The sequence below is a fragment of the Chrysemys picta genome, chromosome 21, assembly GCF_011386835.1.
Source record: "Chrysemys picta bellii isolate R12L10 chromosome 21, ASM1138683v2, whole genome shotgun sequence".
Lineage (NCBI taxonomy): Eukaryota > Metazoa > Chordata > Testudines > Emydidae > Chrysemys > Chrysemys picta.
The window spans coordinates 14813889-14827553 of NC_088811.1; the positions used below are offsets into that span (position 1 = coordinate 14813889).

Below are 13665 nucleotides of genomic sequence, written 5' to 3' on the forward strand. Positions count from 1 at the left end.
CCCACGGCGTAGACGTCCCTGAAGTCGCTGGGCGAAGCTGGCACTGAATCCATCCCAAAGGAAGAATATTTGCCAGCCATACCCAAGCCCCCTGTCTTACTGCCCATCTTCTATTATTTCACTCCCGAGGGGGGGGGTCATCTCTAAGCCCCCCATTCAGCAAAGCACTTAATGGGACCTCCAAGACCTAAATAGTCATCTTGGCTCTCGTAGGGCTGTGAGCTGTATTCGTATAAATAGCCCCACTGAGTCCCCTCATGTGAGTAAGGTTTGCAGGACTGATCCGAAACGCACTGAAAACAGTGGAAAGGCTCCCATTGACTTCTATGTCCAAAGCCAGTTACCATAATGTCCTCAAAACAATATGACGTGTTTATATAGGGTTATAGCTCATATGTCAGGCCCTACCAAATTCATGGCCATGAAAAACACGTCATGGACCATGAAATCTGGTCTCCTCCCGTGAGGAGTGTGCTTTTACCCTATACTATACAGATTTCATGGGGGAGACCAGGGTTTCACAAACTGAGAGTCCTGATCCAAAAAGGAGTCGCAAGGTTATTTTAGGGGGTGTTGCAGTGTTGCCATCCTTACTTCTCTGCTGCCTTCAGAGCTGGGCGGCCGGAGAGCAGCAGCTGTTGGCTGGGCCCCAGTTCTGAAGGCTGAGCCCTGCCAGCAGCAGCACAGAAGTAAGGGTGGCAATACCATACCGTGCCATCCTTACTTCTGTGCTCCCGCTGGCAGTGGCTCTGTCTTCAGATCTGGGATCCCAGCCAGCAGCCGCCGCTCTCCAGCTGCCCAGCTCTGAAGGCAGCGCCGCCACCAGCAGCAGCGCAGAAGTAAGGATAGCAGTACCGCAACGCCGCCTACAATACCCCTGCAACCCCCCCACCCCAACTCCTTTTTGGGTCAGAACCCCTACAATTACAACACCGTGACATTTCAGGTTTAAATAGCTGAAATCATGAAATTTATTATTTTTAAAATCCTATGACTGTGAAATTAACCAAAATAGACCATGAATTTGGTAGGGCCCTACTCATATGTACCTCTGGATTACAGCGCATGCGGCACATCCTCTGGCATATGCACTTGTACCTAGCTACCTCGACAGCTCAATGTCACCCTCCGCTGATACAGCCATGGTGCAATGCAGCAGCTCTTTAACACCGCACAGCAAAACTACAAGAGAGTTTAGCACCGGCCACAAATAACTCATTTACCAGTTACAGCTGCAAAGGGGATTTAAACAGGTACATTATTGATTATTATTTATAATGGCACCTTCTAGCCAAAGAGCTCAAAGTCCTTCACGCATTCCACAGAGGTAGGTACATGTTATTATTTTGCTTTTACAGCTAGGAAAACAGAGGCACTGACTGATTAAATGACTTGCCTAGGGTCACAGAGCAGGCCAGTGGCAGAATGCCACCTACAGAGTGACTAGCACCAACCACTTCCTGCAGTGTTTTGAGTTTCTTTGGGGATCTTCCATCGAAGTACTGACCTGTCCCAACCCTCTGTATAGGCTGTGAAATTTGACCAGACAGAGCTAGAATGGCTGAAGAACACATTATATGCAAACCAGTGAGATGCTGAAAACAAAACTGCTTTGGATTTGTTCCATCCACAGAAAGGACACCCAGAGAGCTGCAAGAGATGGGTAGAGATGATTCATCAGCACTTAAAGAACCCCTTTTGCTGGCTAATATTTAACCAGAGTTTCATGCTCAGCCAATTCCTCTCAACTGCAGACCCTTAGGAGTCGCGGTTTTACCCCCTGTGGTACCTTGACGCGGCTGATGTTCATGCCGCTCATGCTTCCACTGCGGTCTATCAGAAATATAAACTCTCCCTGGGTTTTCCTGAGGTCTGGCTGGCTGGTTCTCAGGTCAGGGCAGAAGTTCAGCATGATCACGGGGTGGTGAGGGATGTCCTTGTTGAGACGTTTCCTGATGATTTCCGTCTGCAACAAGCAAGAAATGAACTCGAGAGGAAGAGCACCAGTGTTGCTGCTTATCTGTAAAACCCCTCCATGTATTCTCCCTTTCCCCCCAACTCTAGGCATGAAACAGAGCCGTGTTAGAGACACAGTGTTAAAAGGACCTGAGCTCCGTCTCTGCTACAACTTCCCCCATTCCTGCCCCCCGTGGAGCAGCTCCAGTGCTCAGTGACATGTCTGATTTCTATCAGGGAAGATGCACTCTGGAGGGCAAATGCTGCATGAGACCCCCAGTCAGAGAATACCTATGTATCGCCTGCCTGCATGAACTCACAGTGGGAACACCACCAATCTACAGCTTGGGATAAGCACCTTATGGCAGAGAATCTCCGAACACTTTATTAAGTAAGCCTCTGTGGATGAAGTCGGTAAGTGTTATTAGCATGTGCATTTTACATATGGGGAAACTGAGGCATGGAGCCCTTAAGTGACTTGCTCAAGGTCATACAGTAATTAAATGGCAGAGCTAGGAACAGAACACACGACAACCTCAAGCATTGTTCCACATCTAAATGGAGCACAATGGCCGGCTCTGTTATTTTCTGCTGATTCTTTTTTTTTCTACCTATTCTTTTTATCATATTTTATCACATACATTAAAATACCTGGCCTACCACGCCAGGTATAATTGCAATAGAAAACTGCATGCTACATAGTTTCTTTACTACATATCATACCTCAGACCTATTGGCTTTTTGCATTTTTTCATGTTACTATACGTATCAATCTTCATTTTAAAAAATCAATAACATTGAACTTTTTTTTAAAAAAAAGAGGTCCCACGATGCTTTTAGACTCTTCTTTGTTAGGTGCATTATGATTTTTTATTTACATTATCATAATGCCCAGGAGCCCCAGTCATGGACTTGTACCCCATTGTGTTAGGTGCTGTACAACAACAGAACAAAAAGCCGACAGATCCTCGGCTGACGTGAATCAGCAGAGCTCCACTGACTTATGGAGCGACGCTGGTTTATACCAGCTGAGAGTCTGGCCTCTTGTCCCAGCTCTGCAGTATTGAAACACGCTCTTAAGCAAACAATTTTTCTCTGGAAAAAGAAAAAACCAAGGCTGCGGATTCTCTCTGATTTCACGGGAAGTTCACAAACCTTCTGCCTGCATGATTGGTCATATTTTATACAGCCAGTGAGGCTTCCGTCCCCAGAGCCTGCTATAACGTCATTACTAACCCTTCTTTTTCTGTACTGGTCTACACGTGCCGCTGATCTCTCCCCAACTCAGCCCCGCTTTGGGTTGATCTGCACACACAGGCTTCATTTGTCAGCAACACAGGCCGACTTTCTCTCCCCCTGCCCCCTGTGGAAATGCTATTCACATTTACAGGAATACGTACAGAACCCTGTAGTTACATTAGCCTGGCTATAAATGACAAGGGCTATCAACTCTCATGCTTCAGGGTCTAAATTGCTCACCGGCTGGTAGGGGTCGGGAAGTCATTTCGCTCCCACCCCCCATTCTAATGTCACATTGTTTCACCCTTCCTCAGAAGCATGCATCATTGGCCTCTGTGAGAAAGCAGATTAAAGGGGCCATTGGTGTCTTCCAGCATAGTAATTGCTATTCAGCCGTATACAGACTGGAATAACACCTTTGGATTTGAGCACCTCACAAGGGAAGCCTGGTGTCAGCCGAGAGATGGAGACAGCTTGCCGCCTGGATGAGTCCCCTGTGGATGGGATGACCCGTCCTAGGAAAATTGAATAGAAGGACGGGCTGCATGAAGACAAGCCCTGAGCAGAAGGGTGGGTCCTGCTGAAGATGTTTTTGAATTCACTGTATGCATAGAACCATCGGCTTAAACGGGACCTGAAGCCTCATCTAATCCAACCCCCTGCCGAGATGCAGGTTTTGTTGTGTCTGAACCATCCATGACAGATTCCTTTGTCTTTGAACTTTAATACCCTGAAAGGGCCAGAGAGCTCAAGCACCACTGCACTGGACTCACAACGAACCGTCCCAGACTCCAGGACAGGGTGAGGAGTGCCCTGTTGGGCCACCGTAAAAGCAGACCCTGCCCCGCTTCTCTTCATAGCACCCCCGTGCCACAGGCAAGCATCACCCCCGTTCTGCAGATGGGGAAATCAGGCACGGGGCAGGGTAAGTGACTTGCCCCTGGTCACATAAAAGCCTAGGGTTGAGCTGGGGACTGAACCAGGGTCCCCTGAGTCTAAATCCAGTGCCCGGTGCACTAGGCTGTTCTGCAGGTGAGGATGTTGGGAGGCACTCAGAGCCTCACAAGGTTAAAGGAGCCTCAGACGAGCAGGGCCCAATCCTGGCAGCCCTATAAGCACGGGCCTCCCACTGACTTCAGAGGGAGTTTTGCAAGGGAAGCCTTGGTAAACAGGACACGGAGGGCAGATCTACACTGCAATGCAAGGCCAGGGTTAATGGCACTCGAGACAGGGCTTGAGCATCTGTACTGATTCCCAACCCTAGGTAAAGAATATTTTAACCTGGGCCCGAACTCGGGGCTCTGGGGTCTACACTGCAGTAGGCAGACCCGAGTCCAACCAATTGTATCCCAGACTTCCTAGCACCCTCCCGAAATGTGGCCACTCTCACCCTCCGTGGGTGGCGCAGTGTGGGAAACCTTGCTGCCTATTACAGGAAAGTTGAGCAATCCGCCAACACAACCTGCCGTGCTGTCGTTTTGGTCTGCGCCCTTCCTGCAGCCAGAGCCAGCGACCTGGAGGAGGTGCCATTTCAAGCACTTCTCTTGCTTGGGCTTGAAGCCCATTTTTGGATGTGGGCAGAGCGTCCATGAGGCGCTGGTGGGCATTTCGGCAGCGTTTTCTGACCCACGGAAGGCACCGGACAGATCTAATGACGGAGCAGGAGTGGGAGGATGCAGACATGGCAGACTTGAACTGGCTGATGCTGCTCACTTGGTACAGCCGTTCACGCCCCCTGTGTAGACCGGCGCTTCTGGAGCAGGGCCGTAAGCACAGGCTGGTGGGATCCCATCATCCTGCAGACCTGCAATGACCAGCCGTGGGTCCAGAAATGTTGCATGAAGAAGGCTGTATTTCTGCAGCTCTGTGAACAGATCCAACCCTCCTGCACAAAGACACTCATATGAGGGTGGCCTGGCCAGTCCAGAAGTGGGTTGCTATCACCTTCTGGAAGTTGGCTATCCCACGCTGCTACAGGTCCATTGCCAACCCGTTTGAGATTGAAAAGTCAATGGTGGGTAAAATGGTGGCAGAGATTTCTGAGGCAGTTAGGGGTGTGGCTGACCCCAAGATGGCGGGCATAAAAGATACTCCTGAAGTAATTGCTGGCTTGTTTCCAGACTGCGCCAGGGCCATTGATGGGACCCATGTGCCCATACTTTGCCTTCCTCCAAGAGCACAAGTACAAGAACTGCAAAGGGTGCTACTCCACGGCTGTGCACGCCCTCGTGGACGACCAAGGGCGATTTATGAACGTAAGGGTTGGCTGCACTGGAAAAGTTCATGATGCCAGGGTTTGGGTTGTTTATTTTTTTTTTTTTTTGCCAATTGGGAGTCTACATTCATGGACACACTGAGCCATTATTCCTGCCACGTGACATGGTCATAAACGGCGTCACTGTCCCCACTGCTATTCTGGCCTTTTGCGTTGGCTTTTGAAACCAGCCCTGATCTCGGAGGCCCTGGCAAAAGAAGGTTTAATTCCACTCTCAGCAGACGGAGAATGGTGGTTGAATGAGTTTGTCAGACTGAAATCCCCTGGGAGATGTCTACGGAACCCTTTGGATTCCAGTGACATCAGTGCTGTCCGCCTCCCTGTGGCTTGTTGTGCTTGTCACAGTCTTTGTGAAGCCGGAGGTGAGTCATTTCCCCCCGAATGGGGCTATGGCAGCGAGGAGCCGCTGGCCCAGTACACTCAGCCAGAAAGTGCATTTGCCACAGCTGCAGCTGGATGCACCCGGGCAACAGACGTCAGGGATGCTTTGTGCTCCCACCTTATGGACTTGCATGGGCCAATGGAAGAGAGAGACCACTACCTGTATGAATGTGCTTGTGGCAGGGGGTGGAGGGCTGTTGATTGCTTGTGTAGGCTGGGGGGTGAGGTAGGGTGTACCAGGCCTTCCTGGCTCCCTGCTGGAGGCCCAATGCTCCTACTACACCCCACCCCAGGAAGGAGCAGTGGAGGTGGGCCCTCCAGGTCTGCCTAGAAAGGCTGCACGGAAGCAGCCAATCAGAGCCCAGCAGGCTCCGCTAAAAGGAGCGGCAGGGCCTTTGTGGGTCAGTTCTTGGCTGGGACCAGAGGGGGAAGGAAGGAAGGGGGTTCCCCTCTGGCCACAGGCACTCAACCGGCTATTATTGGACCTGGGAGAGAGCGGGCCCAAGAACTCTCACCCGAGGGTAGCGGGTGGAGGTCAAGGGAGCAGGTGGGAAGAGGCCCAGAGAATGCAGCAGCAACTGACCGAAGGGACCCATATATGGCTGCTGTTTATAGGGTCCCAGGGTTGGGACCCGGAGTAGTGGGCAGGACGAGCCTTTAAAAGCCAGAATGAAGGGCTGGATTTAAAGGACCCAGAGATGGGGCTGAAGACCCTGCTGAGGGCAGGCAGACCCCCGGAAGGGGTTCATTTTTGAGTGTGTGACTTGGCCAGAGGACTGAGTCACTGAAGACCTGCCTAGCAAGGTCAGCCACCTACAAGGGGTACCAGGGGTGGGGAAAAGGATTGCAGTACTGCTCCCAGCCACTAGGAGGCACTCAGGAGGTGAGTGTCGCCTGTCACAGGGAGGTTGATTGTCATGCATTATTTATAGTCTTGAATGACGTGACCACTTATGAAAGGGGATGGGGGGACAGTCTGGATTGCTGTAAATAACCGACGTAAGGATTGAGACATGGGTTTTGCATGCCACTTCCCAGTTGTCCCTTATCACGTGTTTGCCTTTATTATTTGAAATACACATGACATGCTGCGGTGCAGTGATGGCAAAAAGGTTTCTTTATGAAATCAAAACTTTTATTTTGACACATTTATTGGACAGTCCAATATGAAACTGTTGCAGGGCAGGCCAGATGCCCTTAACACCCCAAAACACCAGCAACACCCAAACCTTTAAAAGTTACCAAGAATAAAGCACATAAACACGTGCAAAAAAGGTACAAGACAACCCCACCTGCTACTGCATCTCCCCTGAGACCCGTTTTCCTTTCCCTGTTTGCCATGGGGGAGGGGGGTGGAAGCATCCATAGGGGAGGGGTTCAGCAGTGAGGACTGCATGGGGCACATTTGCCCTGTTCAGCCACTCATAGGGCCCTACTGCACGGGCCACCCAGCCATGGAGTTGTCCAAGCTGCTCCTGGAGTGCAGGGCAGGGTACCACGGAGGGGATGCAGCCCATGGTGCAGCAGCAGCTGGCAACCTAAAGCCTTTAGAGACAGCAGCCGCTCAAACAATTCTCTCTGTAGCCCTCTATCTTCCTCCTTTAACCGCCATTCCTGTTCCAGGAACTGCAAAGCAAGTGCCTGCTTTTGTGTCATCCCCCTGTCCTCGAGCTGTGAAGCCAGCCCGAGTCTTTCCGCTTGCCTCTCTTGGCATGTTTTTCCTCTCGCCCAAGTCCCTTCGCCTTTGGTACTCGACCTGCTCGTTGGCCCTGTCCAGAACTCCAACCATAAATTAATCCCGGAAAAGCTTCCACTTGGAACACTCCGTGAAGGTCCGGTGAGCCAGGCTTCTGCATGTGGGCGAGCTGCGGAGATATTGCCACCTGGAGAGGTCGAGGGGCCTAGAATAGGACAAGACACACGCCGTTATTGTCATGAATAGCTCAGGGCAGGAGCCGAGAAAAAAAAATCAGTTTGGAATTTCCAGAACAGAAAATATTACTTTCTGAGACTGAACTTTGTTACCTTGGCAGAGGGCTGCTCAGACCACGAAAGCTTCCGGCACCCAGCCGGATTCATTGCAGTGAAAGCAGTGCTGAGAGAATGGGAAATTCAAAACCACAATTTAAAAAAAAAATGGAATTTAGGGGGAAGTTGGTGACAGCACTTCTCCTTCATTTCAGCCACTGCACATTTTGGAGGTTGGAACAGTCCTTGTGGTGCCCGACTGGCAAAGTGAGGGGTTCGTCGAAGCTGCTGGTGGGACACTGAGCATGGATGCCACTGACGTATTCCCACGTATGGTGACTGAACTGCACAGCTACGAGTGGAGTGGGCCGGTGAGCTACCAAGGCAACCCTAAAATGGGACTGCTTCTCTGGAGTTCCTGCTCTGGGGAAAGTTTGCAGCTTTCAGCACCCAGGACTGGGTCAGAATTCACGACGAGGGAATCAACAGGATGCTGCGTTTGTATCCACCTGTCTTAGTGCCTCCCCACAACTTCCAATGCAGCCTGTAAGGACTGCATGCTCTTGTGCCATCCCCCTTTCGCATGGCTGAATTCCACCCCCCAGGCAGATTTGGGACTAATGGTTTTGTCACCCAGGGACTGCATGGACTACATTTTACAGAACTGGACTACATTGGAACCTCTGCCCGTCCCCCTCGCCACCTGTACAGTTCCGTCTCTTCGGGTGGCTTGTCACCTTGTGGGTTGGGGCCGAGCGGCATACATACAGGGAAGGTAATATAAGGCTCTTATTTTAACAAACCAGATTGAACTAGCAAAAATGTGCACCTTCCCAGAAAAACCTCACTTCTACGCGCTTGTTTTACTGTTTGCATTTCCCGGTCTCCAGTTTGAATTCCACGTAGCGGTGGGGGCGGGAGGGGACAGATGCCAGGGCGTTGGCATGCAATCCTGCATTAGTGGATGCACGCTGCTACCCGGGGCGTATCCTGTCTTTTGCATTGGTTCACAGAAGGGAAGTCCCTCCCATTCCTATATTAGTAAACACAAAAATGGAGCCACAAACTTACCAGGCTCACTGGAAGTTTCTCGCTTTCTCCCGTTTGTGCGGCCGGTTCCGTAGCGGGCTGTTCCTCTGGGGGGGCATGAAAAAGCTCCACTGAGGATGGCCCCAGGATGTGCTGCACCTGCTCCTGTGACAAAGCCTCCTCTGGGATCCGTTTCATCAGCAGAGTCACTTCATTTGCCTCATTCGGTGCCCGTTGCTGACTCCCATCGATTTCTGTGCTGGCTTCTGGGGCTCGCAGGGCGCCATCCTGACCAGGTGATCCTGCCCCGCCAGTGGCTTTGGTGCTCGACGCAGTCCCCAGCACTTGATCAAACTCATCACAAAACAGGCACGGTGTCCGCGAGCTGCCAGAGGTACAGCTGTGGTTCCTGGTTTTCAGGTACTTCGTCTTGAGCCACTTACTCCATTCCCTGCACTGGTCCCCGGTCCGGTAAATTTCCAGCCTCATCAGCTTCTTCGCTCTTTGGGGGTATGACTGGTCATTCCTGGTACTTGGACTAAAATCAGTTGTTTTGCTGGCCTCACGCCAGAGACTAACCGAAATCTGGCGGTGTTCCTGCGACCACAGGGCAGTGTGCTTTGTGAAGGACTTCTGGTTGGGATCCATTGCAAATGCCAAAGGTTCTCCTAGGGTGTGTTTGCAGCTCAGAGGTCAGAATAAAATGGAAGGGTTAAAAACCCATCTGCTGTTCTAGAGCAAGACTGAGGTGTTTCCATTTCCCTGGAGTCAACTGGCAATTCGCGGGAGAGAGAGGACAAAGGAAGTTGGCCCACTGAATTGTGGGATGCGTTTGGCGGACTCCAGGGACCCGAGCCTGGAAGGGGGACTGTATCTACACTGCAAAACAATAGGACTTGAAACCTGGGTCCTACCTTGATGGGCTCAAACCTTCCACCCTTGAGGGGGTCATCGGACCCTGGGTCTGAGCCCAAGTCCGAGAGATTTGTGTGTAGACAGAAGCGGGGTTAGGACTTGAGCCTGAGTCGGAGCCCAGGTTTACGTTGCAGTGTAGACACACCCTCAGTCAGAGCTGCTCTGTCTCAGCTGGGGGAAGATATTTCATCTGTCCCATATCTTCCCCCCACTCCCTTCACCCTTATCCAATTACAATAAACTCATCAGATCTCCTCAGCTGCCAGTTGATTCCAGAGCAGTTGTCTCATAATCCTGCTAGCTAATGAGCATTCAAACTATTTGCATAACAAAACGAAGAAGGGAAATTAATTACCATTTACGGCTGAAGTATCCATGTTCATTCATTTAAGCAAAGAGGTGCTCAATGTCACGCTCTCAGGAGCGGCAGTTCTAGCCTGTAATCTACGAGGGCACTCAACTCAATGGCTCCTCCGTTAGAGACTAAGTCATGTATATCGGGGACGGAAAGCCCTTTGTAGCCATCTCTTTGCCATGGCACCAGCCATACTTAGCTGCTCTGTTCCCAGTGTGATCACGCCTCCAGTCCCCCCAGGCATGCAGGTGGGATTCCTATTGGAACATGGTTCTGGAGTCAGACACCCACTGGATAATTTGACAGGCTCAAGACAGAATAATCAGGCCGGCGTCTGAGCAGCAGCGTGGGAGGTTGTATCCATCCACCTGCCGCACTCAGAACGGAATTACAGGAGAAGCCTGCAGCGTACTACAGACGAGGCTCGAATCATTGCATCTAATTGCACAGGAAAGAAAAGAACTACAAGAAAATTGTCAACACGTCTTACATGTAAATGAACAATCACAACAACCACCCAGAAAACTGTCGTCGTGACAGCCCGAGGAGGCCCAGGACACGTGGGACCAGGCGCTAGGAGAGGTTACATCACCAGTACTGATAGTGTCTCCGTGTGTGACCTTGGACTGCAATTTTTAAAAGTGGCCACTGATTTTGGATGCCTCCGAATTAGGAGTTTGACTTGAGGCACCTAGGACCTGATTTTCAGAAGCACTCAGTACCCCCAATTCCAACTGACACCTCTGCACAGTTACATTGCATGTCAATGTGCCACAACGGTGTATGCAAATCAAGTAATTGCATTCAAGGGACATGACCCCAGGTCGCCATTTGTGCATCTGTTACCCCTTCTGCACTGGAACCGACCACCTGTGCAGATACAGTGAATATTTATTTAGCAATCTAAGGTGTTTGTCATTATAACTAAATTGTTATGGTAATGATTATAAGTAATGGAATTAATACTATAATAATATAACACTCAATATTTATAATATACTATACTACTATACTAATTGTTATAAACACTAATTCTATGACTGAGTTTCACCCCATGCTCAGTTAATCAGGAGTGCAACAGATTTTTTCTGCCTTCATCAGCCTTAAGCCCCTGTTAGGGCATATCTTCACAACAGAGTTAAACCAAGCACTTACCTGGGTTTTATCCTAGGCCAAAACTCTCTACAGTCCACACACAAAAACCTTCTGCCCAAGTTAGGAGTTGCTTTAACCCCTGGCTAGTTGATCTGGCTTGGGGGGTTGAGGGGGAAGGGGTTAGAGCGTGAATTCTGCTTCAACTCTGGCTGGAAGCCACACACTGTACAGTGACACAAGCTAAATTACTTGAGAACTGAGAGTCCTCCGGTGCCTTCCCACAGTTCCCCCCACGAAGGGCAAAGTTTCCCGCAATTGACACAACTGTCTGGGAAGAGATCCTAGAGCATCTCAGCACAAGACTCCGTGGGCTCTGCCCCCAGACACTCATGGTGAGTACAGAAACAGTGAGGACACAATCCTTGGGCAGGTTACTGGACTGCAGGGCCGCTCAGAGGATTCAGGGGGCCTGGGGCAAAGCAATTTCGGGGGCCCCTTCCATACAAAAAAGTTGCAATACTATAAAATATTATATTCTCATGGGGGCCCCTGCGGGGCCTGGGGCAAATTGCCCCACTACCCCCTGGGGCGGCCCTGCTGGACTGCAGGGATTACTGGTCCCATGTGATCTGTGTTGGGATGAACATGTAACCAGAGCCCTGTGGTCCATTCCCAAAGGAACCCCATGCTGCTGCTGCCTCTTCTAACCCCACATGGCAAGGTCCTCTCCAGTCCTGGATAAAACCTCACCTACTGGCTAACTCCTTTTCCTTCTCACCTTTTTCTCAGCGCTGGGGTCCTTCTTGGTCCCTTTAATGAAATCATTTCTCCCCTTCAGGTGCTGCTCATATACTGTCGGGGTCATGTCACCCTCTTCCATCAAGACATGAGGCCTATGAGGCTCTGGAAGGTCAGAGGGACAAGCAGAGAACAGCCTTAGACTGTTTGCGAGAGACTCCGAGGGACAGAATTGGGAGGCTGCAGCATTCGAGCTGGTGTAACACCGACAGACCCCACGTGTCGGCGGGCGGAATCGAACCTGGGGCCTCTGGAGCTTAGTGCATGAGCCTCAAGCCATATAGCACTTAGCGAAGGCTGTAGAGCAAACTCATTAATATCTCCCACTGAGTGGTCTCGGTGCCACTAGATGGGACAGAACACCACCCCCAGGAGGTGTGTGGGTTACACTGGCACCTGGGGACTATGGGACAGCAATGGGCACGTCCCAGTAGGTTCAGAGGTTTCGTTCACATAGATGGCTCAACGTTTACCACATGAAAGGGGCATTTGCCTCCAACGTGCAAAGACGGAGCTAATGGGACCTGCTGCCCAGACAACAGAATGGGAGGGACCCCCAGAAAGGGGGTGAACAGCGGACAGAAAACACAGGCCACCTACCACTCGGGTGGATTAATATTTCCACCGGTCTGTCGAAAGTGTGTTTGTTGGCCAGCGTGATCACGATGCTCTTGGCGGAGCGGGCAGAGGGGTCGGCGTCAGCTCGGATCTCGTGTGTCGGGCTTTCGACTCCTGCGCAGGAAAGAGGGATGCGACGCGGGGATGAGGTGGGTGGAGACGCTGGAATTCAGGGGGGAGCTGGGGCTCAGAGGGGGAAAGCAGAGAGAGTTGGCCTGGGGAAATGGGGGGGGGCATGGCGTAACGGAACCAGGAGGGTTGAGTAAGGATCTGTGTGTGCTGCTGTGCCTGGTCTCCTGCCTGCACCCAGGTGTCCAATGTACAGGGCAGGGTGCTGAAGCATCATTTGCAGAAGTGCAGCCCCAGGAAGAAACAGCAATCAGTGCCGGGAGGGAGATGGTCTCACCCGCTCATCAGCGCTGCAGCTGGCAGACAAACAGCTGGTGCCATGGCAGGGTTACCGTGCTGAAACCGACTCTGTCTGTGGGGCTGTTGTCAATGTTTAGAGGGGGTTGTCAAGCGGACGAGGCTTCAAGGGGCAGCCCTGGCGCTCTCACCTGCGAGGACACAGGGCCCCCGGATCTCCAGGTGGAAGCTGAACTCGTACTCGGTGGGGTTGGTGGCCTCGCTCTCCAGCAGCTGGGCCAGACAGAACGTGTTAGCCGGATCCGGGCTCCCAGCTGCGCAGGAATGTCGATCTCTGCTGAGGAGACGGCACCAAGTCAAAGCTGCAAACCCGGGGCCTGCCCTGCACCCTGCGCTGCAAACACAGCCCCACGGCTGGGGGTGAAGCAACTGGCAGCTTCCCTGCCTCCCACGGCAGCTCCTAATGCAGCTTGTTTCTGCAGGGCTGTGGGTCTAGACAGCAGCCCGAGCATCTCTCCTCTCCAGTTCAGCCCTAGGAACACATGCATCTCAGCCCCTTGGACTCATCCCCAGCAGCACGTTGGGTGAGCGGGGGCTGGGGCAGGAGGCACTGGCGGGGCACAAAGCCAGAGAGCAGGGCAGATCAGAAGATGGGAGCTGGGAAAGGAGA

The 13665-nt window shown here is 51.6% G+C and overlaps 1 protein-coding gene across 3 annotated transcripts in view; it reads right to left on the bottom strand.

Moving 5' to 3' along the window:
• VWA5B1 (von Willebrand factor A domain containing 5B1) overlaps positions 1 to 13665 on the bottom strand; it is a 76675-nt gene that overhangs the window by 46860 nt on the left and 16150 nt on the right. For all 3 annotated transcript variants that reach the window (XM_065574971.1, XM_065574972.1, XM_065574973.1), the window contains 4 exons: positions 13187 to 13329; positions 12612 to 12743; positions 11992 to 12116; positions 1790 to 1966 (listed from right to left, as the gene is read on the bottom strand). In XM_065574971.1, coding sequence (XP_065431043.1) covers positions 1790 to 1966; positions 11992 to 12116; positions 12612 to 12743; positions 13187 to 13329 — 577 coding nt within the window. The remainder of the gene's footprint in view (positions 1 to 1789; positions 1967 to 11991; positions 12117 to 12611; positions 12744 to 13186; positions 13330 to 13665) is intronic.